This window comes from Zootoca vivipara, chromosome Z1, assembly GCF_965207765.1.
Source record: "Zootoca vivipara chromosome Z1, rZooViv2.hap1.1, whole genome shotgun sequence".
Classification (NCBI taxonomy): domain Eukaryota; kingdom Metazoa; phylum Chordata; class Lepidosauria; order Squamata; family Lacertidae; genus Zootoca; species Zootoca vivipara.
Window position 1 is genome coordinate 29,178,256 of NC_142583.1, and position 23,327 is coordinate 29,201,582.

The 23,327-nt window shown below is 44.5% G+C and overlaps 1 protein-coding gene and 1 long non-coding RNA gene across 2 annotated transcripts in view; one reads left to right on the forward strand and one right to left on the reverse strand.

Annotated features, from left to right (window-relative positions):
• Window positions 1-2,009: 2,009 nt before the first annotated feature.
• Window positions 2,010-23,327, reverse strand: part of GALNTL6 (polypeptide N-acetylgalactosaminyltransferase like 6) — a 464,562-nt gene continuing 443,244 nt past the window's right edge. Inside the window, exons 11-13 of the mRNA XM_060278706.2 lie at window positions 21,002-21,118; window positions 13,510-13,659; window positions 2,010-2,934 (exon numbers count right to left, since the gene is read on the reverse strand). Of these exons, the coding sequence (XP_060134689.2) occupies window positions 2,764-2,934; window positions 13,510-13,659; window positions 21,002-21,118 (438 nt within the window). The 3' untranslated portion in view covers window positions 2,010-2,763. The remainder of the gene's footprint in view (window positions 2,935-13,509; window positions 13,660-21,001; window positions 21,119-23,327) is intronic.
• On the forward strand, window positions 5,942-12,740 carry LOC148687318 (uncharacterized). Its single transcript, XR_015947521.1, has 3 exons — window positions 5,942-6,369; window positions 7,286-7,446; window positions 11,827-12,740. It is a non-coding gene; the product is annotated as an uncharacterized LOC148687318 (long non-coding RNA).

Genomic DNA, 23,327 nt, shown 5'->3' on the forward strand with positions numbered 1-23,327 from the left:
GAGAAGGAAGAAGATGTACCAATCCCTGCAATCTGGAAATTCATCCATTCTACACTGCATGCATAAATTTGACCAGCACTGCTCCTCTACAGATAAAGCCATTGCCATACATGTAGACGACAAAGGAACAAACATTCCACCTTAATACATCGCCAAACTAAGGAACATAAATAGATGTTCAGAACAGATTTGACACATGATACAAATGAAAGTGGTATTTTACTCCACTTATGTCAGATCATGAAAACTGAAATATCTGCATCCTTGGTTCCTTCAACATTAAGTTTTGGAATTTAAGTACAGTACAACTGAAAGATGGCTGTTCTCCTCTTAATTTTAGGAACCTAAAAGTTGTCTGCTTATTCATCTCTGTCAAGGAAGGAGAATGGTATAGCAAAACAAATTTTAAGCTTCTTTTTCTCACATGATAAAATATGAAGGCTTTATGTGAAGACTTGAAACAAAGGACTATTAGAGCAAGACAACTCTGACTTGAATTAGAATAACTAAAAGCTGAAATTACTTTTCAGATGCACAGTTTGGTTTGATAACTACCATTTTTCACTTCCAGCTTCTCATTTTGCCTGAATCTTAAGGCAGCTTCCGATGTGCATTTACTGTGCTATAATCCATACTTTCTATATAAGCATCAAAGGTAACATCTCTTGTTAACATCATACATAAAGAGAACGTGCATCCGCAATAGACATGGCAGCTGTAACTTCTCCATATCCAGATTGCAGATTTGAATGCTCACCCATATTTGCCAGCCAAGAGCAAGGCCACACAATCAGCAAAGTCATGTGATGTAACTCTTCAGTATCACTTGACATTGCATAAATGAATGCTCACCCATATCAAGTTTAGGTGTCAGTTGTTCTCATATGCTAACTTTACACAGGCAGCTATATTTTAAAATATATAATACAGTGGTACCTTGACTTACAAACGACTCGATAACTGAATTTTTCGACTTATGAATGGGGGTAATGGGCGCGCGCTTACGAATGTCTTGACATCCAGGGAAAAAAGCGGTGGTTTTAGATAGGGATTTTTTGACTTACGAATTTTTCTGTTTCCAATGCAGTCCTATGGGAAATCGTGTTTCCAATGGCGTTTTTCGACTTACGAATTTTTCAGCTTACAAAGGTGCCTTTAGAATGGATTAAATTCGTAAGTCGTGGCACCACTGTATGGGGAAACATTGAAGCATAATGATCCCCGCCTGTGGGCTGCACTGGTGTCCACCAATGAGCGCAGCATCTGATTCTGCTGATTGTGAAATTTGGTTCTTGAAAGCAGGTTGCTTTAAGCGGTTCCCCAAAAAAGATTGGAGACATGTTCTTAGGATGTTCACAGTGTGCAGCTACAGAAAAGCTGCCTAACATGATATGGCAAATTTATTTAAGTGCCTGCAATGGCATTAACTGAAACAGTTGGCAGTTGCCTACAGTTTCAGCTGCTATTCTATACAATGCCCAACTAGTTTAATAGAAACTCCACAACTGCCTATAGCAGGCATCCCCAAACTTCGGCCCTCCAGATATTTTGGACTACAGTTCCCACCTTCCCCGATCACTGGTCCTGTTAGCTAGGGATCATGAGAGTTGTAGGCCAAAACATCTGGAGGGCCACAGTTTGGGGATGCCTGGCCTAAAGCCTTCTATAGCCATTCCTGCCGCACTGAGTTAATACTGGTACAATCCAACAACCTTTAGCTCCAGGGCGTGTATTTGGCCACAAACCTGCCTTGTCAGACTCATTATGCTTCTTCTCTTGGTGATTGTATTGATCTAAATCCACTTATGCATCTTTTAATAAAAAGTGCCAAGAAAGAAATGCAGTGTTCCAAGCAGAAATCCTTTCTGAAAACCTTCCATTGTGTTGCTATTACAAATAACATATCCACTTTTTAAAGATGAAGGGGGATGTGGTCACTTTTGGTTCATCCCATCAATGATGACTTGATAAGTATGAATGATTGCAGATGATTGTTTGGCAACACCATGTAGAATGGATGGAAATTTTATTTAATTGCTGTGATGGAAATTATTCTTTCTTCAGCTGCAGAAGAGAAATGGTCATTTGACACCTTACAGTCATTTTCATGCTTCATTCAAAATGCAACTCTAAAATTACTCTTACATTGCTTTTCAGCCATTCCCATTTCAACAGTGAAAGGAACGTAATAGGGAGGTTCTTAACATTATCTGTTATAACACCTTATTTAAATGACCCTCTTAAACCTGACTTCCACCAAGGGAAAGGAATGGCGCTAGAACATCCGTCTTGTTTTACAGTTCTGAGACACTGACGGTATCCATCGATGTTTCTAGTTCTCTACTGGTGGCATCTCAAGATTCCCACATAGCACTCATGCACTCCATATATCCCCCATAAGTAACAGCAACTATTCATAGCTACTCACTATAGTAGGGTTTGACCTGAGAAACTCTAAAACTTTGTTTAACTTTATTAACATGGAGTGTTTGGAAACATTTTTTTAAAATAAAGTTTCCCCTTGACCAGCAAGGGAAATTGTCAGCCAGGAGGCCTCCAGCAGCAGCTGGTGAGGTTCTCAGCCAAGTTCTTCAGATATTGTCCACTTGCAATGACAGCTCGTTGGCTTCTGCCCTGGCATTTACTTAATCTTCAGAACAGATTTCCTGGCTCTAGGAAACTTAATTTCTGACTCCTTCGACCCAGATGCTGGCCAAAATCTTGTTTGCAATCTGTACAGAACAGTCTGGGGTTTTTTTCTCCCTAAGAGCTAGTTTTTTTGCTGTTAAATTTCTCTAAAACAGTCATATTAATATGCTCAAAAATCCACTGTTGAGTTTCAGATAAAGGATCACATCTGTTCATGAAAATCTTCTTCTCTGCCGGATTGCAATCAATGCAGCTGCTGCTCACCGGATGGAACAAAGTTTTGTCCTGTGGGGATGAGAACAAAAACGCATTAAGAAGCAAATGCCAGCTGATTAAAAATGGCCATGTTTTGGGGAACAGAGGGTTTTTTTTTTTATAAAAGTCAAGCCAAGCTTCTTTAAGATTTGGACAGCTGTTCTGCCCAGAATAAAACAGAGCGGTGGTGTAGAATGCTTCCAGACTATTTCTAGCGTATTGTAGTAGGTGGCTGTCTAGAGTAAAATATTTAACATTTATGAATGAAGGCATTGATATTAAAGACAAGCCTGGATGACTTGCAGAGGATCTGCTCCCTCATTTCCCACAACTGCAACTCTGTGCTAATATGCTTGATCACTCAGCTGGTTAGCTTTACTCCTGCACTGCTTCTGTGGCAATTGGTTGTCTGAATCATTCACCAACACCACCGTGGAAGGGAAGTAGTGCAGTGGTAGAGCACCTGCTTTTCATACAAAAGGTCCCATGTTCAATCCTTCACACCTCCAGGAAGGGCTAGGATGGTCTGAAATCAGAGAGAGATGCTGACAATCAGTGTAGAAAATGCTCAGCTAGATGGACCGTTAGTCTGACTTAGTGCAAGGTAGGTTTTCAGGTGCATGGTTTGGTTTGATAGCTTCCAGCGTCTCATTTTGCCTCATTTAGATTATCCTTCCAGCATCTAGAGATCCAATCTTGGCAGAAGTTGTGTCCGTAGGCTAGCGTCACGGGATCTGCAAAGTAGCCCAGGGCAAGTAGCTTCATTCCTAAGCCTCTTATTGGGGCTCTCAGCCATAGCTTCAATATAGCAGTGCAACACAAAGGGAACTAATTTCTTTTCTCCTGTGCTATGAAGCAGCCCCACTGGGAAGAGAGCTCAAAAGGACTCTATCTCCACCCCCAAAGCCCAGCAAAAGCAGTTATCCTAATTTGGCAGAGGGTAGCAAAGGGGCTTCTGTTCAAGCGTCCGAACCAGAGCAACTCTGACTACCAGCAAGGTGGGGGGGGGAAGGTGAAGCAGCAGGTAATGAAATCAAAATCCCTGCTACGAAAAGAAGCAGATATGAACATTCTGTTAGTGATGTTTGATCTGTGGTGGCTCTTTTGACCCAATGGGCCACCAGCTCCAATATTTGTTGCATTGGTCATTAAGGACCTGTTGCTGTGGACTGGGGATTTACTATGCTGCTCTGCAATAAATTACTAAAGAGCAGTCTTTTCCATGTTGTCTTACATAAGATGCTCAACCCCACTGTTTTTCTGCTGAGGAAATTAAGCAGTGTTGCATTCTTCACAGAACACCCAATTAATTTCACAGAAATCACGCAACTGACTCTACATGTCCTAAACAAGCTTTAGATTTGCCCATTATGCATCATTTATTTGATTTCTAAACTAGTTTGGAAAGCACAAGGATGATGGAAAGTAAACAAAGAAGAGGATGTGAGTCAAGGGTCCACTGGGGGACAGGAACCCTGGTCCGTTGGGGTGTTATCCTGAATCCTGTCCAGTAAACCATGCCCTATTTATTAAGAATTGCTTGTGCATTAAAAAACTTTTCTTCCCAATTTATTCTGAGAATTTTCTTGCTTTTCTTATGAAGTTCTTTTTTTCTGGTTTCCTATAGGTATCTGGTTCGCCACTGTGAGAACAGGATGCTGGCCTGATCCAGCAAGATCTCATGTCCTTATGTCGGTGTTGTTCTAATCACCATTCCTCAAGTTCAGAATCAATTGTGCATACAAGTTTGTTTTTTTAAAATTAGTTTTTAAAAGATTTTATTGTATTATGAAACAGACAAATAAGCAAAGAATAGTACAATTGGGGGAAAAGAGAGGGAGGAAGAAGGGGTGTATTGTTCTTTCATTCTGTTGCAGACTGTTAGTTTAGGGGTTTGTGTCAGTATCATGTTGATAGGTCGTGTGTGTGTGTGTGTGTGTGGACATTGCGAGATGTTAGGGGTCCAAAGCTTGGTTGATTGTGTTCAGGTGGTTACATTGTGGTGTGGGGGTGGGTTGTTGGGTCAGGTTAGCCGTGTTGATTTGTATGTTGTTGGTGAGGATAGGTCACTGTTGTGTTGTGCTTTGTATGTGATAATTGGAGATTCACACTGGGGTTAGCTTGTCCCTGTGCTAATTTGAGTTGGTTGGTTAACTTTTCCAGTAGGGCTTTCCCCCATATATTTTGGTACCAGTGGTCTGTGTTCACTTTTTGAATGCCGCATGCTTCAGCCACTACTGTAGTCACCAAAGGTGTGATACTCCCATTTCCAAATCATTCTCTTGTTTCCTCTAAAACAGACATTAAAAAAATATGGTCCCTCAGACTCATGCCAGTAGGTGGCATCCTCAAGGGCCTGTTGCTATTGGCATCACTGCCCTTCCCCAGTATTCTGATGAGCCCAGTCGGCAGCCATTGTAACTGTGTCAGGAACTGAGGACCACTGTCCTATGTGGCAAGATGTGTCACTACAGCTTCTCAGAGAAGAATCTTTAGAATGGATTCAGCCCAGGCTCGATTTGGCTCCTTCTGAGCAGGAAGGAGAATAAGAGGACTTCCCGTCTCAGTGATGCTTTGAGCTCTAGCATGTGTTGTGTTTCTGGTATTGCTGTTAAGTTCTGGTGCTTAGCTTGTACTATCAGCCCTATCTTCTGGTTTGACCTCTGAATTAGATTGCTTTTTTGCCTGATTCCCATTTACTGGTTCTTGATTTAATGCCTGTGTCCCTCAACCCAGCCTGGACTATGCCCAAGGTTGAAAAGCTTTTGTTAAGCCCACTCACTTGTTTCCACTTACTAATTTGGGAATGCTTTGCTTGGATGGAATGGCTGGCTGGCATCTTGACAAGGAACACATTGGAGGTGAGGATCTATGGCAGGCATAGGCAAACTCGGCCCTCCAGATGTTTTGGGACTATAACTCCCATCATCCCTAGCTAACAGGACCAGTGGTCAGGGTTGATGGGAGTTGTAGTCCCAAAACATCTGGAGGGCTGAGTTTGCCTATGCCTGATCTATGACAACATTTTAGGCTTCCCATGGGCAGTTGGTTAGTCACTGTTGGAGCAAGATGCTGGACTAACTAGGTAGGCTATTGCCCTGATCCAGGAGGGTCTTCTTACATTCTTTTCTTTTTTTAAAGAAAGTTCCATGTGTTTTAAACTAGTACCGGTATCACCAACAGACTTTTAAAATAGCCATTCTCAGTCATTAAGAAATAATCTGAACAAAAAAGGAAGCTATGTACGTGTGTTTTATACTAGTGAGTGCTTTTTTCAGGAAATTATTTTAAAATAAATCCAGGCCGTTACAAGATGCTTGCTTTTGACAATCTGTCTCCACTTGTTAGCAGAAGTCTGGCTGACTTTACCGGAAGCAGAACCAGGCCCTTTAAGATGAGCAACACACTGCAGCCAGTGCACTTGGGGAATGAAAACCAAGAAGAGACTGCAAACATTTCCTCTTGGTAAGTTTCAGTTACTTTTGGGAAGGGCAAAAACTCTTTCTCCCCTTTCTTTTTGCAGCAAAGGCATATTATTTCAGAGTGACACCCTTTCCATAAGATAATGGACTTGCAGGCAGGCCTGGGCAGTTCAGGTAATTGGTAATGAGACAAGGTTCCTTTCCTTGCTTCTAGGTCATTGCTTTAACTATGGCCAAGGTCAGTAGTCAATGAGAGTCATTATCATCTGACGGCTGCAGTCATTTCTGTGAAATGAGTTGGTAGTCTCAGCATAGGCCCAATAAGACCAAATGTCCACATGATAAAACACACCATTAGAACTGATATTCACACTGTGAGCTATTCAGCAGCAAAGTCAAGGTGCGATCCACCAGGCCCTCCTGCTATGCTTCCTTCTCCATTTGTTACCAAAGAGCTTGATTTAATAGGGATAAAGATGGAGGACATGTAGTTGCAATGCTTGATGGGGCTGCAGTTTAAGAGTCTCTTGCGCCAGGTCTGAATTACTAGTAAATGTCACCTCTGCAGCTCTCTCAGGAGTAGCATAAAGTCCAATAGCCCCTATAAACGAATGAATGCCTGAATTCCAACTCTTAAGTCTCTCCTACAACTTGTTGCTGCATTCAAAGCAGAACTACATTAGATACAAATTCATAAGAAATCATGTGGAAAGAATATGTCATGGGCCACCCTATGGAAAATCATATTAAAGACATATGTCTCAGTCTCTTGGCATAGGCCCCAGTTGTGAGATAAAAATCCAAGGCTGCATGTTCAGTGATCCTTGCTTCACTGGTTCTGCACACAATCCTAAAATATATTTGGTGTGGTAATATTTGAGGGCACTGAGGATGTGTTTGGGGGTAGTGCAAGGACTGAATCTAACGTAGCTTCTGCCCCTCTCTCAATGGGGTATTAGGATTGGCAAGACTGAGAACATTGTTCATCTTTGATGACCAGCTGTATGAAGATCTTCATGTGCACACAGCCTGCTGTTTGGTGCCATTAATTAAAATGATGTAAACAGATCATGTCTGAAAAGAATGGCATTTGAACTGCAAACTCTTCCAAAGACATCAGGTAGGATCTAAATTTAGTTTGTATTTAAAAATTTTAAATATGCGATTAATGAATAAATCTAATGATTTGGAACAGTGATGATAATGATCATGATTAATTTATTAGTTTTATTAATCACCTTAGATGAGTCACCTCAAGGCAGGGACAATATAAAAACGACACATTGCAATGCGAAACTCATAAAGTGCAACATGTAAAACATTCTGTACCAGTGAACACATCAGTTAAACATACTACAGTTCTCCTAAACCTCCACTGACATGATCACAACATAGTTAATCTTTAAAACTGACTGCAACCCCAAAAGCAGCAGTCAAATGTCATTCTATATATAGAAAAGGTTTTGCTTGGTGTATGATGCCATAGTGGGTGCCAGGAGAATCTCTCTGGGGAACCACCACTGAAAAACCCCTTTCCCTTGTCACCACTAGGCCTGGGCGATATATCGATATATCGCCCAGGACTAGTATGAGGGGCAGACTGCAATGGCGGCTTGTATATTGTGGGTGGTATGTATATTGTGGGTGAAACTGCCGCCACTCCTGAGTCTCTCTACTACCAGCTCCCAGCAGGTTCCGAGGGAGAGACAATCTGGGGGCAGAGGGGCTCAGGAGTGGTGGCGGTTTCACCAGCGATATCCCACTGTGTGAAACTGCCACCCCACTCTGCCCACATACCGACGCAGAGGGAGAAATAAACTGCATCGGCAAGGCAGCTTGTTCCTCCCTCCGCTTCTTTAAACTGCTTGGCTGAGGAGCTCGAGGCTGCCCTTGCCTCAGCTGAGGACCCCTGACCTGCCAGGAGGTCACACAAGCCAGCAGTGGGGGGTGGGCTCCATTAAAGTGCTCCTGCTCCACAGCTGAGGGAGCCCTGATTCTTCTCTAACGGATCCCCCACTTCGCCTCCTGGTTGTGCAAACCAGAGATGGGGAGGGGTGCGGATGTAGCACTGCTTGGCTGTCTTTGCCAGGGAGAGTGGGCTCTGCCTTTCCTCCTGGGGGACTACTCTGGGAGGAAAGACGTGGCCTGCTCTCCTGGGCGAAGGCAGCCAGGTGATGGTAGCCAACAGAAGAAAAAAGGCAGCTGCCTTGACAGGGTGAGCGGGTTACGACATGCATGTGCTTGCCTCACGCATTGCTGCCTTGGCACAGGGGACGGGGGGGGGGCTACCTATTTCTCCAGGGAGGGTACTGTTGCTTGGCTGCCATCGCCAGGGAGGGAGGGCTACGTCTTTCTTCCCAGAGTAGTCATTCACCCCAGGAGGAAAGATTGAGCCCATCCTCCCGGGCGAAGGCAGCCAAGCAGTGCAGAGGTTGCCTGATGCTGGGCCCAGCACTCGCTATCAGCATCAGGCAGCCCTGCTCTGCAAGGCTTATACCCAGTGCGGTGCAGAGGTTGCTTGATGCTGGCGCTAGGGAGGAGGCAGCCTTGTGAACGGAGCCTGACAGGCTCTGTCCACTTTGCTACCGCCTGGCTGCCTTCACCTGGTGGAAGGAACAGGCTACATTGGCCTCAGCTCCTGGACAATGCAGCTTGTTCCTCCCTCCGTTTCAACATCGCAGTATATCGCCGGATCGCGATTTTTTGCTGGCGATGCATCTTGATGTTAAAAAGCTGACACCACTCTCTGAACTAAGGGTGCCTTAAGGCAGTGTTTCTCAACCGCTGTTCCGCGGCACACTAGTGTGCCGCGAGACGCTGGCTGGTGTGCCGCGACGTGCGGCAACGAGAAGGGTGATTTGCATTGTCACGTGCCTGGCGGCCGCCAATAACCACCACAAGCCCGCCGGAAAGCAATATTTCTCCTCCTGTTTCCCAAAGCTCAGTGCAAACGAGCCTGGCGGCCGCCAATACACAACACTGACCCGCCGGAAAGCAATATTTGGCAAGTGTTTCTTACAGTCATAATTATAATATAGGGTGGCACAGAGTTAATTTTTAAAACTTTTTTAATGGTGGTGTGCCTCGTGATTTTTTTCATGGAACAAGTGTGCCGTGGCCCAAAAAAGGTTGAGAAACACTGCCTTAAGGTATTGGTGTCCCAAGCAGTGTAAGGCTTTGTTTTCCATTCTTGTGGAGTGTGTGCAACCCTGTGACTCACATACTTTCCCCAGTATTACAGTAGGTTCCTGTTTGGGAACTGAACATGAGTGTCTCATTTTTATGGTACATTTCAGGTCCAATACAGCGATTTCAGGACCTTTAGCAGAATAGATTCCTAGACTATTACAAATTTATTCAAATACATTTTGAATACCATGTTATTTAATTGATATTCAAATGTGTCAGTTGTGGAATCAGCACTGCATGCATTGTTGAAACTCCTGAGCTCCCGGGTGAATGGCTGCATAGGTAGAGGCTATGCTGTGTATAATATGAAATGGGGAAGTCTGAAGAATCAGGACTCCTGGTTGTAGAAAGAGTCCCATGATGTAGTGACTAGCCCTTTGGAGAATGGGGATGATAAAAATGAATGAATGAATAAATAAATAAATAGAATCTACACATATGACTAAGCATTCATAAGGGAAAGTGCTGCTCATAAGCAACCTGTCTTCAAGTATAGCGATCAGCATCTTTTCTTAGGCACAGAATGTCCTTCTCTAAACCTACACCTGCAGGACAGCATTCTACAGCACCTTTTGCTTCTGTATGTGGATCTGCTTGTACACAGCTGGCTTTTGTGTGTGCATAAGTAGCTGCACATTGTCTATGTAGTAAACATTCCTAGCTCATCTCTCAGCCCAAGCACATACTCAAGGCCACAATATTGGTTTCACCTCTCAGGCTCGTCTGTACCATGCAGAAAATAATGACCTACCTGGAAGGGTTGTTTGCTGAGAATTTTATGGATGCTAAGAAAGTTCTGTATAAACATGACACACTATCATTAATTAACTTACATTATGTAAAAGTTTTTTTTAAAGGACTAAGGTGAACAGAAAGCAGATACATCTTAGACCAAAGATAAACTTAATTGATTTAGGCATTATTTTTACAATGGTTGTGGCTCCTTGTCTGAGCAATTTATAGCCAACCATAAGTGTTACTGTATGGTTTGAGAGGACTGATCAGAGAACCAGATCAGTGTTATATAGCTCCAGCTTGGCTAGCACTTCCTTTATAAAAATGCTTTTTGAAGAATTTCTCTTTGCCTTGGAATGAGAAACTCCCATGTACTGCTCATTCCCACAAGTAGTAAAAATAAATCAGGACAGTGTTTTATCCATTGGCCAATGGCATAACAACAACAACAACACAGTAATAAATTTATTATTTATACTCCGCCCATCTGGCTGGGTTTCCCCAGCCACTCTGGGCGGCTTCCAACAGAATATTAAAATAAAACAGTCTCTTAAACATTAAAAGCTTCCCTAAACAGGGTTGCCTTCAGATGTCTTCTAAAAGTCTGGTAGTAGTAGTTCTCTTTGACATCTGGTGGGAGGGCATTCCACAGGTTACATGGCTGTTTAAAGGGCTGTTATTTCACTGTGATCATCCACTGAGGTCCCAATTAAAAATACGATGGGCCAGGAGCAGAGGACAATGCAAGAATTGTGCCTTATCTCTCTTCCCCCTGCTCTGTGCCGCCCCATATACCCACACACCCCTGGTACATTAGGCACCAATGAAGTGTTTCAAGACATCAAGCATCTTTTCAGCAGCTTGGGCAAACCAGGAAATAAATTGACTTTGGTGTTCAAAGTCAGATCCTTATCTGACATAAATGGAGCTTTCTCCTCTGACTTTGAGGGCATTGTGCCATCTCGTATAATTTGAAGATCCAGCACACGCCTTTCAAATGGCACCTCTACTAGGAATGAGAATTCAATTCACCCTACAAAGTCTAATCCTTCTCTGGCCAAAGTGTAAATACTAAACGAAACTGATCAAAGTCATGGGTTGAATGGCAATAGAGTCCCCTCCATGTAACCCACATAAAATTTCTCATGGATACACATTTGCATACAAAAAAAAAAACCCTCAAGACTTCCCTCCCACAGGCAGAGTCGCCATCTGTTGTTTCCATCCTCTGGGAATTCCCCACCTCTGCACTGATTCTAAACCTCTCTGCCTGCTCTCCTGATGACTAAACTTCCTCATTGGTTATCCTATCCATTCGTCTAGCTGCGTAATAGTCTTACAACCACTTTGACTGCCATAGTCTGGTGAAGTGCTGATAATTTTGGTTCAGATTTCCTTGCTGCCACCCACCCACAGCATCTATGGTTCTCATGGTTCCCTGGAAGGAGATAATGACTGTCAACAAGCCTGAAGTGTGTAGCGTAGGTCTGCCTTTAATCTATTTCCGAATTCATGCTTTGGTAAACTAGAAAATATTAGAGTGATTAAGGCTAAAATAGCTTTTGTCTCCATACAGCTCTGGGTATGATCTACACCCCAGTGAAAAAACAGCACAGAGGATTCCTGTTCAGCTCAATAAAGGGCTGTCCTTTTCCAAGGCAATAAAAGAAGCACCAGTGCACAGTGATACCATGTGCTCATATATCCGCATCCAGGGCTCTGTCCCTGTATGACACTAAGGAGGGCTAGGCAGGGTGGGAGGGATAAGGAAGGTGACACAGACCTTCCATGCTCTGTAATGGTTCAGTGGACCATGGATGTCTGAGCTTGTGTGCACATGTCAGGGGACATAGGAGGAGGAAGCACCCGTGTACGGGGACGGGGGCAGTCTGTACGTGAAGGCACTGTGTATGAAGGAGTGTGTCATATCCATGCAATGCAAGCCTATGCATGTTTACTCAAAAGCAAGCCCCACTGTGTCCAATGGTGTACATACGATTGCAGTTTTAGTAATTTGAAGATAGGGAATGCCAAGGAAGTTGTGCTGTGGGATGGTGATGGATAGGTGAAACAGAGCACCAGAATCACAGCCACCTCATGCAGTTCCACCGAGGCCTGCACTGAGAAGGTTAAACAAGGTCACTTCCTTGGTACCCATTTCAAAAGCAATCAATCATGTCACTCCAAAGCATTGTTATGGTAACTAGTAAAATGTGAAGAAGAAAAAGTCATGCATGATTTCTGTCACAGCCCCCCTGCTTCTAGTGCTATTTAAAATGGTTTGAAATGCAGTCGGCAACCTAGACCGATGACCCTTGAATTGTAAACCAGTTTGTTTCATTATATATACAGGGCTGCTCTTTCCAGCATTTTGTACATCTGCCAATTGCAATCCTTAAAGTAAAGAAAGATTATATTGTACTTAATTCATTAGGAGCTTTTCTTGTGCCTGTCACATGGAATAAAAACATTTTCAGGGCTGCCTTTGTTAAAATGACTCACATGTCTTGAATTGCCAAAATGGCAAAGCATCTTTCCGGGGATGTGCTCTTCATTTTGTGCTGGGTGGAATCCATATTAATGTTAACTTTGACCTATATAATGGCAGACCTTCAAGAAACAGTGCTATTTCACATTTCAAGTGTTTTTTTTGTTTTTAACTGAACCAAGGCAGTGTATAAAATGAATTATTCTGATGTAACAAATACTGCAGTCTCTGTTACCCAAAACCAGGAGCGGCCAGCAAGGATGGGGAGTATTTGTAACTCTGACTTCCGGGTACCAGTATCACAACAGGTGTGACACAGAGCGGACGGTGTGAGGGCAGGGCAGTGGTGAGGGCAGAGAGGTGTGGGTGAACTACTGGAATCTCACCACTTCGCTTTTTTTTTAAAATAGATCTAGTAGACACAATTTGAGTCGTACAACTCAAATTGATGGTTTTTGTTTTATGTGTTTCAACAATCCCAGTGTTTCAAAGTCTGTAGTACAGATGTTGTAAAGGTTGCTGTAAACAAGACCATTGAAGAAGGTAACAGTGGTTACCCAGACGTCATTGCTCGTTGCAAATATCAGTTTTAAGCTTCAGGGCCCCCAAAATGTAGGTCCACTGCTGCCAGCCGCACACTGCCCTGGGAGCAGCATCAGCATCAGCGGTACCAGGAAGCCAGGTCCACAGCACCACCCCTCACAGCTGGCCGCTCCTGCCAAAAACTCAGGATAGCTGAAGGACTTTGAAACAACCCAAAGCAATACTGACCTTCCTGTAGCTCCAGTGCTGGTTGCCCTTCATACCATGGCAGTCATAAAGTGTGACGGGGCTGCTGTGCGAAACGGCATCAAAGCAGAATTTTCTGGTGTGAAGAGGTTCTCCTGGACGGATGTCTTCTCTCCAACCAAAGGTGAAGAGCTAAGGGTGGGGGTGGGGGAAGCATTCAAGTGACACTGTGTTCTAACTTGGCGTTTGACCGGGAGATCTGATAGTAGGATAGTAGGAAACTTCTGGCTTGGCTTCAATCAACCATTAAACCAAAGGTATTTGGCTTCAATGTAATAATTAATAATGGCCCAGAGCAACCCTAAGGAGTAATGGCTAGGTTTTTGGCAAGGAACCGCAATAATTAAAAGGAAAAGAAACCCTCAGTATGAAAAGGTACACAATGAACATCAAGAAAACACTTATCCCGCTGAAGGGGAAATTAGAAACAACCACCGTTCTATAGAACTAATCAAAAGACTGTCAAGATAATGGGTGATGAAGCTGGGAAACGAGCCCTAAGGGCAGTGAAGGAGCTTGGAGATGAAGCCTCACAGGAAGAATCGAGGCCTAGTTCTCACTGAAGTAGTAAATCTGTATAAATTTGGCTATACTTGTTCAGGAGTGCTTGTATAATTTATTAGTCTTCCATGCAACCAATATCCTCCATGTAGGAAACTAGATATCAGGGCTCTAGCCTAGCCTTGGACAGGAGATTTTAAAATTTCATTTTCGTTTTCTTTGATACAGGGAAGCATTTAGTTGCAAGAGAACATATTTGCTATCTGAAGTGGTGCAGCCCAGGCAGAGATTTGCCACCTCAGCAAGGACTAGGCCTCATCTTGTTCAAGCATGATGGATCAGTGGTAGAGCAAATCAGGGCCAGCCTGTCCATGCGGCAAGGTGAAGCAGTTGCCTCAGACAGCAGATCTGGCCTCCTTTGCCACTGCTCCTTGTTGTTTTGGCGTCCACTCCTGGCTGCCTCCTCCACACACGTGTGCCCACGGCCACCGCCTCCATGGCTGCCCATCAAGAAAGTGGCCAGGCAGGGAGGAGGAAGCAGCTGCGGTGGAAAAGGGGACAGCATTTCTGTTTTGCCTGAAGCAGCAAAACATCCTGGGCCAGCCCTGGAGTGCAATGCTTTACATTCATAAAGTTCTAGATTCAATCACTGGCCTCTTCAGGTAGGACTGTCCTGTGCGAGTCGTGCCTGAAACCCTAGAGAACCACTGCCAGTCAGTGTGGGTAATAACAAGCAAGATGGACTGGTGGCCTGATTCTGCATAAGGCAGCTTCCTATGTTGTTAGCAGTACAAACCATGGCTTATCTGAATGGTATCGATACATAGGAACCAGGCCAATGCGTCATTCTGGAACTTGACATAAAATGTTTCAGCACCAGTTGCTAAGATTAGTATGGAAATTCCCTGTAGCAGGTGCTATGAATGATTGGCTGGTGCTAAGAATGATGTTATGACTGCAGTGGCGGCGGAGGCAGGCAGCCACCAGGAAGAAGCCGTTTTGAATTTGCAATCTCTGCTTTTCAGTTGATGACTCACAGTCAATGGTGGTGATGATGATAATATATATGTTATTATCATCATCACTTCCACAATATATTTTTTAAGGTTTGCCTGGTGTTTGATCTATGGTGGATGGTGCCACGGAAGTTATGCCCCTACACAGAATCATAGAATATCTGAACTCGCCTTTCTTCAAGATAAATTAAACGTGAGTGTTCTTTTTAAAAATGCTGACATGCATTATTTACACTTCAGTATTTAAAATTTAAAGCTGAACTGCGCTTTGGAAAAGTGCAAAACTCCAACGCCAACATTTTACAAACTCAGCCATCCCTGATGGTGTGCTAGAGCTGGTGCGTAAAACCAACTAATGCATGTTAAGAGCTAATTAGCCCACCTTAAATAGTCTGGCGATTGCTTGCCGCCCTCCCCACTGTCTTCTCCATCCCTGAGAGAGATAAGCTTCCACATGTAACTTGCAGTTCCCTTTAATCCGAAAGGTGTTGCACATTGCTGAGTTCCATTCAACCTTCTCCTCTAAATTGTGCTGGGATCTTTCAAGGCTACGTATTGTCAGTTTAATTTCTCTCTTTTGTCACTTCCCTCTCCGAACCACAGCTGTAAAGCTCATTTAGAATACCTTCTTCTGTAGCTACTGACTCCATTAGAACTCCGTTAGAGCCTTTCAGGTGGCTGGTTGAATGATCACAGGGGTTTACAGGGAAGGAAGAACATTTGAAGCCTGGTCTCCCAGGTCCTAATCCAACACTCTAATCATCAGACTACACTGCCTGTCTGTACATTTTAGTTGCTTTGAAGACACACTGAGTCTTTTTTTTCCTGAAAAAGAATGCTTCTACAAAACCTAATAAAGTGAACGGAATGAAACAATATCACGGATGTGGCCAAAACAAAATGATATCATCCTATCCCCAATGGCTGGCAAAGGGCTGATCTGTATGGACAGTATTTGCCTGGATAACATGCTTGTTATTATGCTGCGCCATACTGTGAAAGCCAGGCTTAATTTTATCTTGAGCCGATCCTCACTTTGTGAATACTGTGACTATTTTCTCATTTCTTCTGTTGGCATCTGAAAAGTCAGATAATGAACCTGCTGAGGTTGTTTATCATGTCTGCAGCAGAGAAAGCAGCAGTATATGAACCTGAAGACAGCAGGATGGCTTTTTCTTGTTCCCGTTTAGTTCTTGCACAAATGTCTCCAGCACTGAAGATAAAATAAAGCTACATTTAGCTGGCAGCATTGCTATGGGGATGGCAGATAGCCTAAGGATGTGACACTTGCAGTGCAGAGGTAGAACAACGGCAAATCCCTCAGAAAGGCTGTCGCTGGTGCCAAATGGCTATAGAAGGGGATGAATACCCAGAATGCACTGTGTGTGGCAGCTGGAGTGAATTATTTCCCAGGATGCAATGAAGATCCTAAGTTGCCTGATGGACTGAAGTTGTCCCAGTTATAATCAGACTTTTTTTTTTGCATAAGAACAGTAAGTTTTCTACTTCTAGGTGCAGGTTCCAATGGCCCTTAACTTAAAATAAAGGTTGCTTGGGGACAAGGCCCACAACTGGCTTCTTGATTGAAGACCCCAGTTGCAAGGCTGTGTATTTTTCCTCAGTTGGCTGTGACCAGCCTGAGGCCTTCCAACTCTACAGAGCCGTAAAAATCTACCCTTCCAGATCTACTTTATGGGGAACCTATGGCCCTCCAGATGTAGTTGAACTGCAACTCCCTGGCCATTAGCCATGCCTGCTATAGGGCTGAGGGGAGTTGGAATCTGCCCAGAGTGGCTGCGGCAACCCAGTCAGATGGGCGGCATATTAGTAATAAAGTTAATATTATTAAAAAATAATCCAATGCTAACTGGAGGGTCACAGGTTACTTAGAGAGTCTTGTGAGATATTTCCTTGCAGATACCTCCTGTTTTTGTTTTTTTAAAAACAAAACGTTTTTGATACAACAAGGGTTGTTTTGCACATTACAAAGCGACCAGGATCTCTGATCAGTATTGGTGTGTGAAACTTTCAGTACATTCATCGGGAAATACATACATGCTACAGTTATATGAGGATATGTAGGCGTTCACCCATGAAATATGCAATGGATTAAATTGGTCGGCATCCGTCTGTCTCGGGAAACAATTGAAGAGTGCCCCTTTGGGGGTGAAGTCAAACCATTGAAGAGTCACAGCACCAGCTGTGGCTGTAGAGACCAATACAGGAGATACATGTTTTGTTGCAGCTGGGGCAGATGAAGGTGTCCGGTTGTGCTGATGAAGGTACACCATGTTTTTATTCTCTCTGTGCTCCTCCCAGCAGTCATTCCTCCTCTGGCCATTGCTGTGGATACACCACCTGACTGACTGTCTGCAGGTGCTGCAATCATCTTCAAGGGATTCCACTGGCAAGGCTGATGTTGCCAGCCTTCATGTCACAATTTGCAGACATCTTTGTAATGTAGAGTTGGTCTGCCAGTGGGCCTGGTGCCTGAAGCCAGCTCCCCATAAAGTGCATCTCTGGGGATCCTTCCATCTTCCATTCTGTGTACGTGGTCAAGCCAGTGTAGAAGTTGCTGAGACAGGAGTGCAAACATGCCGGGAATGTAGTTTTGGGAGAACACATATTTGTTTGAGACTCTGTCCTGCCCTGTGATGCCCAAAATCTTCCTGATGCAGAGCATGTGGAAGGTGTCGAGGTGCCGTTCCTGGCACATGTCAGTTGTCCATGACTCACTTCCACAAAGCAGCGTGCTCAACAAGCAAGCCTGGTAGACCTTCACCTAAAGTTGATCAACTTCAGACCTGATAAAGTCTTCTAGAACCAAGTGCCCGAGAACCTTCAACTCAGAGAACATGCCATACACATTCTGAGCCTCCTTTCCCAGTTTGATAACCTCCAGTTTTTTGGGACTACAACACTCAAAATACCCAGTCAGCAAGTTCATGGCCATGCTGGCTGTGGCTGATGGACATTGTAGTCCAAAAACATCTAGAGGGCACCAGGCTGGCTTGGATAATTCAGTTTTCCTAAATTCTGCCAGACATTTGGCCAAGCTCCAGGACAGGGTGCATCTGAGGGTCCAGTCTGTCAATGGTCAGAAGTCTACAATGGTTGATGAGCTGATGGCCAGGTTCTGGATCCATGCAGCTCTAGGTTTGACATGGGAGCCTGCATGGTTATTCAGTTAGATCACTCTCAGACTAAGGGACTAAGTCTGCACCAATTGTATATATTTATATGGAATCCATTGGTTACGCAGGTCACCTGTTCTGGTCACTTTTATTCATGTTATGGTGACCTAAAACTCATACTCCTGCACTGTGTGGGCTGCCTTTGAAAACTTACTTCATTGTGTCTGGAATTCTGCTGCAGAATTTATAACTGTGATGATAGTTTTCACCCCCGCCCCCCTTTTTTTGGTCTACCAGTTGTTTCTGGGTATGATTTGCTGGTTCTAACTTTAAAAATCCTATGGGGTTTGGGAAGGGCCGTAACTCAGTGGCAGAGCACACATTTTGCAAGCATTTAGCACACAAAAGATCCCAGGTAGGTTCAATGCCAGGAATCTCCTAGCAGGGCTGGTGGGAAAGACTTTTGTAAGATGCACTGGAGAGCCGCTGCTAATCACAGTTGAAAATACTGAGCAAGATGGACTCAGTATAAGCCATTTCCCAGTCTGCTCGAATACTGATAAGCTCTCTATCTTTTGTGGCCATCCATTTTTCCATCTTGCATTTATTCAGCATGGAGCTCTGCTTGTCCAGCAGTGCCCTCTGCTGATAAATTCTGGGAACTACATGCATCAAATAAAAATTGCAGGTGGCTAGTGGGGGGGGAGGGAGGAATCAAACTAAAATGTCACAAACTGGTGAGCAATCTTTTGAGTTCTTCATAACGCTTCTTCAAGCTAGATGTAAAACAAGTAAAAAAACAAATAGGGAGGGCATGTGTGGACAGAAAAAGGCCCAGGCTGTAGTTTGGGGGCTTTTTCATCTTGCCCTGAAACATTCTCTCTTCTTGCTAATCCTCCCTTTAAAAAACAAAACAAAACCTGAACATCTGGAAGACTTGAAAGCTTGTTCATTACTTTGTGACATTTTAGTTGGTTCTACAAAGACCTTAATATCACACCAAGACCAGAATCAAAAAATTTCAGCAAACGATAACAGTGGCTACATAAAAGAACAAAATACCAATACAACACAAAACAAACTGATAGCAGCAACCCATAATAACCTCCACAAGGGGAGTCTCCAGGGTGAGCAGCTGCTCTATTGAACAGCTGCTTCCTAGCCTTTTCTGCGACTGATGGGAGTTCTGCCACAACCGATGAAATGCCAGGGATTTTTATCTGCTAAAAGGTAAAAACTAGGGCTGTGCAGCGGCTGAATTAGATTGATTCGGATCGATCCAGGATTGAGGCAGCCCCGGGTTGCATTGGGTTCACCTGGAGCGATCTGGGGGTTGTCAAAAGGGGGGCAGACACAGAAATGCCAGCATACCTCCCTAAGAAAACTAAGGCTACAATCCTAACCCTGCTTACCTGCGAGCCATAGCAGTTTTCCTGGTGAGGTGGAATGGCAGCAATAGCCTCCTAGCAGGGGTGACGCTGCAGCTTACGGGGAAGGGGTGGTGGTGGTGAGGTCAGGGCTGTGTGACCATACTTCCAGGGCTAATCTGGTGCTGACATAGCCCTGACCTCACCACCACTTGATCTCTCCTGGTAAGCAGTAGTGATGCCCATACAGGAAAGCTATTTCATGTGAGCTGCTCCTGCCTACTGAATTCAGGAGGACCTACTTCTTGTTTAGCCTGATTAGGAGCGTGCAGCAAGTTTTTCTGATGAGCAATAGAATACCTTGCAATGTAACAATTATCAAAATAATTGGCCAGTTGGAAACAGTTGTCATATGGAAGCAAAAGAACAGAACAGAACACAGTGAACAGAACACAGGAAGTTGCCTTATAAGGTGTCCTTCTATTGGTTTATGTAGCTTAGTATTCTCTGCGTTGATTGGCAGAGGCTCCATCCTCCCAGGGTTTCAGACAGGGTCTTCCAGGCCTCCCTGAAGATTCCAGGGATTGAACCTACTGGTGTGTTGCATGCCTAGCTTGTGCTCTGCCACTGATCCACAACCCTTCCCCAGGTTGTTTTCTCATGAGCCAAAAGCTCTTGAAAAAACACATCTCATGGCTTTTGTTTGATTGAATCTACTGCACCATCAAACTCAGTATGGAAGAGGAAGAATGAGGGGGGGGGGGAGAGACCAAAACTAGAGGTTCCCCAAGAGACAGCTTCAGTCCTTGGATTCTTACAACTGTCACTTGGAGCAAGGCTTAAAAGTCCCAAGACACCCTTAAAAGTATGGATTCCGAGCCAAAGTCTTGAAAACAGATGGCCATGCTCTGACCTCTGGGTTATTGGCCAGTTCCCAAATAATAATAACATATTAAGCTTTTGGGTACGGTATTTCAACCACCCACTGTCCAACAGAGACTGCAAATACCAAATCAGTGCTGACAACAAAGGGACGTTGCTGCTTTTACAAATAATTGCAGCTTGCATGTGGTACTATTTCATTTCCACAAAACAGAAAAGGATTTGTCAAATGCTCAATGTCTGCTGTGCTCCGCCTTCCGCTCCAGTCCATCATTTTGCCTCAGATATTTCTCCAGCAGACCACGCATTATGTCACATACACTTGTGTTGAATCTATTCACGTTGGCAGCAACCCAAGAAGCATTTCTGTTTCAGGAGACCTTTGGACTCCTCAGCTTATTCATAACAATTCACAACTCTTGTGCTCAGGACTCTGCGCAAGAGGGTGTACATGTGCTATTCTAGACGGAGGTGATTAATGTGTTAGGAAGGGGTGTGTCAGCCAGAGGGACTAGCCTGAGAAAGCCCTTTACAATCTTGGAACAGAGGAAAAACTATGTGATGGTCCAAATACCTGCTCATGTGACCAGGTTCGTTCAGAGCCATCCTTCACACAGATGTCCAGCCTCAGCTCTGTGCCTGTACCTCCGTGCTTACTGTCCACACACAGGTTTGCTGCCACGTTTCGAATCTGGAAAATTAAGCAACCACCATTATGAACCGGAATGCAGCTTGGAAACCTGAGAAGGAAGAGAATAATTTCCTTCTGTGAGGCGTGTGTCTTGTGCACAGCCCAAATCAGTTTGATGAAGACACCAGCCGTTCTCTGATTCCTCTGTTAGAATTACTCTAAGTCTGGGCTGGCCCTACCATTAGGCACTGTGAGACAACTGCCTCAGGTAGCAGATTTTGGGGGTCATGAAAAAGGTTAGTTTTCAATTTGTTTCTTATTTATTTCAGTGAATGAATGAATGAATGCATTTTTTTTTTGCTCGGGGAAGAGGCGCTTATGCAATTTTCTGTTCCATCTGCCGTTTGGCTGGCCTTGGGTCCTATGCATCTTAACCTTAAGTGGGAGGCAGGAGGGGAACACCATTTGCTACTTAGGCACCAAATGTCTTAAGCTGGTTCTGCTGCCATATAGACCTGGTCATTATGCATAAACACTGGCAGTTATGCAAATTCACATTATTCAGCATGAATTAACAGCATCATCAGAATTTAGTACCTTGCCTAGTCAATAATCATCAACAGATTTCAGGGAATGTGAATGGATCAGAGGCTTTGTACCCATTATTGGCTTAAAACACAATGAGGTTGCTTTTGTTTTGTTGTATTTCAATTTGAATGTCTACAGCGGCATTGCACTTTAATGCGTTTCCGTTCAGCCTGCTGTCTGTCCACGCCAGAGGGCATAGAGAGGGCAGGGATGTCTTTGCCAGATGCAAATTGCCTAGTTGGTTTCCATGCCCCACCAGCTATCACCAGCTCTTACTGGTGAAGCTTTTGCCCCCCCCCAAACTCTGCCTCCTTGTAAATCACCTTTGTGGGGGCTACCATCTGCAGCCACTATTCTATACATCTCTCAGATACAGTGGGATTTACTCCCAAGAACGGAAAAAGTGAACACAGCACAGAGTCAAAGTTCAAACTTTTTCTCAGCGTTTCTAGCTCCTACTTTCAGACACACACACACACACACACACACACACACACACACACACTTTTCCTGACAAGTGGTGCTTGGTGCATTTTTGTGCAGAGTGAGAAGGGTGTTGTTAATAAGAGGTTTTGGGAGAAAGTGAGAGTAGGGGGAGGACGCTTGTCTCTTCTGGGCTTTGAGTTGTTCAGACTATCTTTGTGCTGCTTGATCCTCTGCCCTTTCACCCTCCATGGCTTCTGCCTGGAGAGAGTTCAGAGCTTTGCTTTCCCCAGTGATGGCACTTTAAATAACCAAATAAGAGGAGGCAGATCCCTCCTCCTTGTTTGCAGAGACTCTGGAAGGACCCAAATGAGCTTGAGCCCCACCCCCTCACCTGCCTCTTCCAGTTAAGGAAGGTGTGGAGCAGGATTGGCGTGGGGTGGAGCATAGCCTAGGAAGAACCAGACAGAGAGGAATGGTGACTGCATTTGGTTCCCATCCCTGACATATGTAATACACTGGCCAACCAAAATAAACAACTGCTGTACTGATTTAGGAATGGGCAGGTCTAGAATCTTATCTACTTCAATGAGGAGCACATGGGAGCAGGAACACATGGAAGATCAAAGTTCAGCTTACCCACCAGACTTTCCCAGTGGAGACCATTGGGTGGAATGCAAGGAGGCCAACAGGAGGTCAGAGCTGGAGCTAAAAATAGCTGGTGCCAACTCATTCTGACTTCCTCCCCAAGAGGGCGGCACTTACTGCAGGGCCTGCAACACACCCAAGCCACGTATCTCTCCTGGGAATGATGCAATGGCTCGGGGACCTGCAGCCACTGCGCCACCTTTTCAGGCGGTGTGGGGCTTGCATTAGCCTACTGCCTCCCCCTCAGCTGGAGGGCGGCCGAGGGGCAAGCGGTGGGCAGACTCCGCCCAGAGTGCCCTGCCAGGCTCACCCCTGAGGTGTCCCAGGTGCTGGAGCAGCTTGCTACACTGCTGTTCCTCCCTGCTGAATTCTACGAAATCAACCCTGAGGCTAAGGAAGTGGCAACTGATAGTTGGTGGAAACCTTGACCAGTTGTAAGTAGGCTGAGGCTGGATTGAGCTTGGTGGGGCAATGCTCCACTTGCCCGAATGGACAAGCCTCCCCTGTGTTTTCCATTAGCAACCAGACACATGTCTGGGACAAGTATAGTCAGGAGTCCTCCTTTCTGAACCAATCACAGAAGTTCTTAAGCTGAAGCCCAGCACTTATC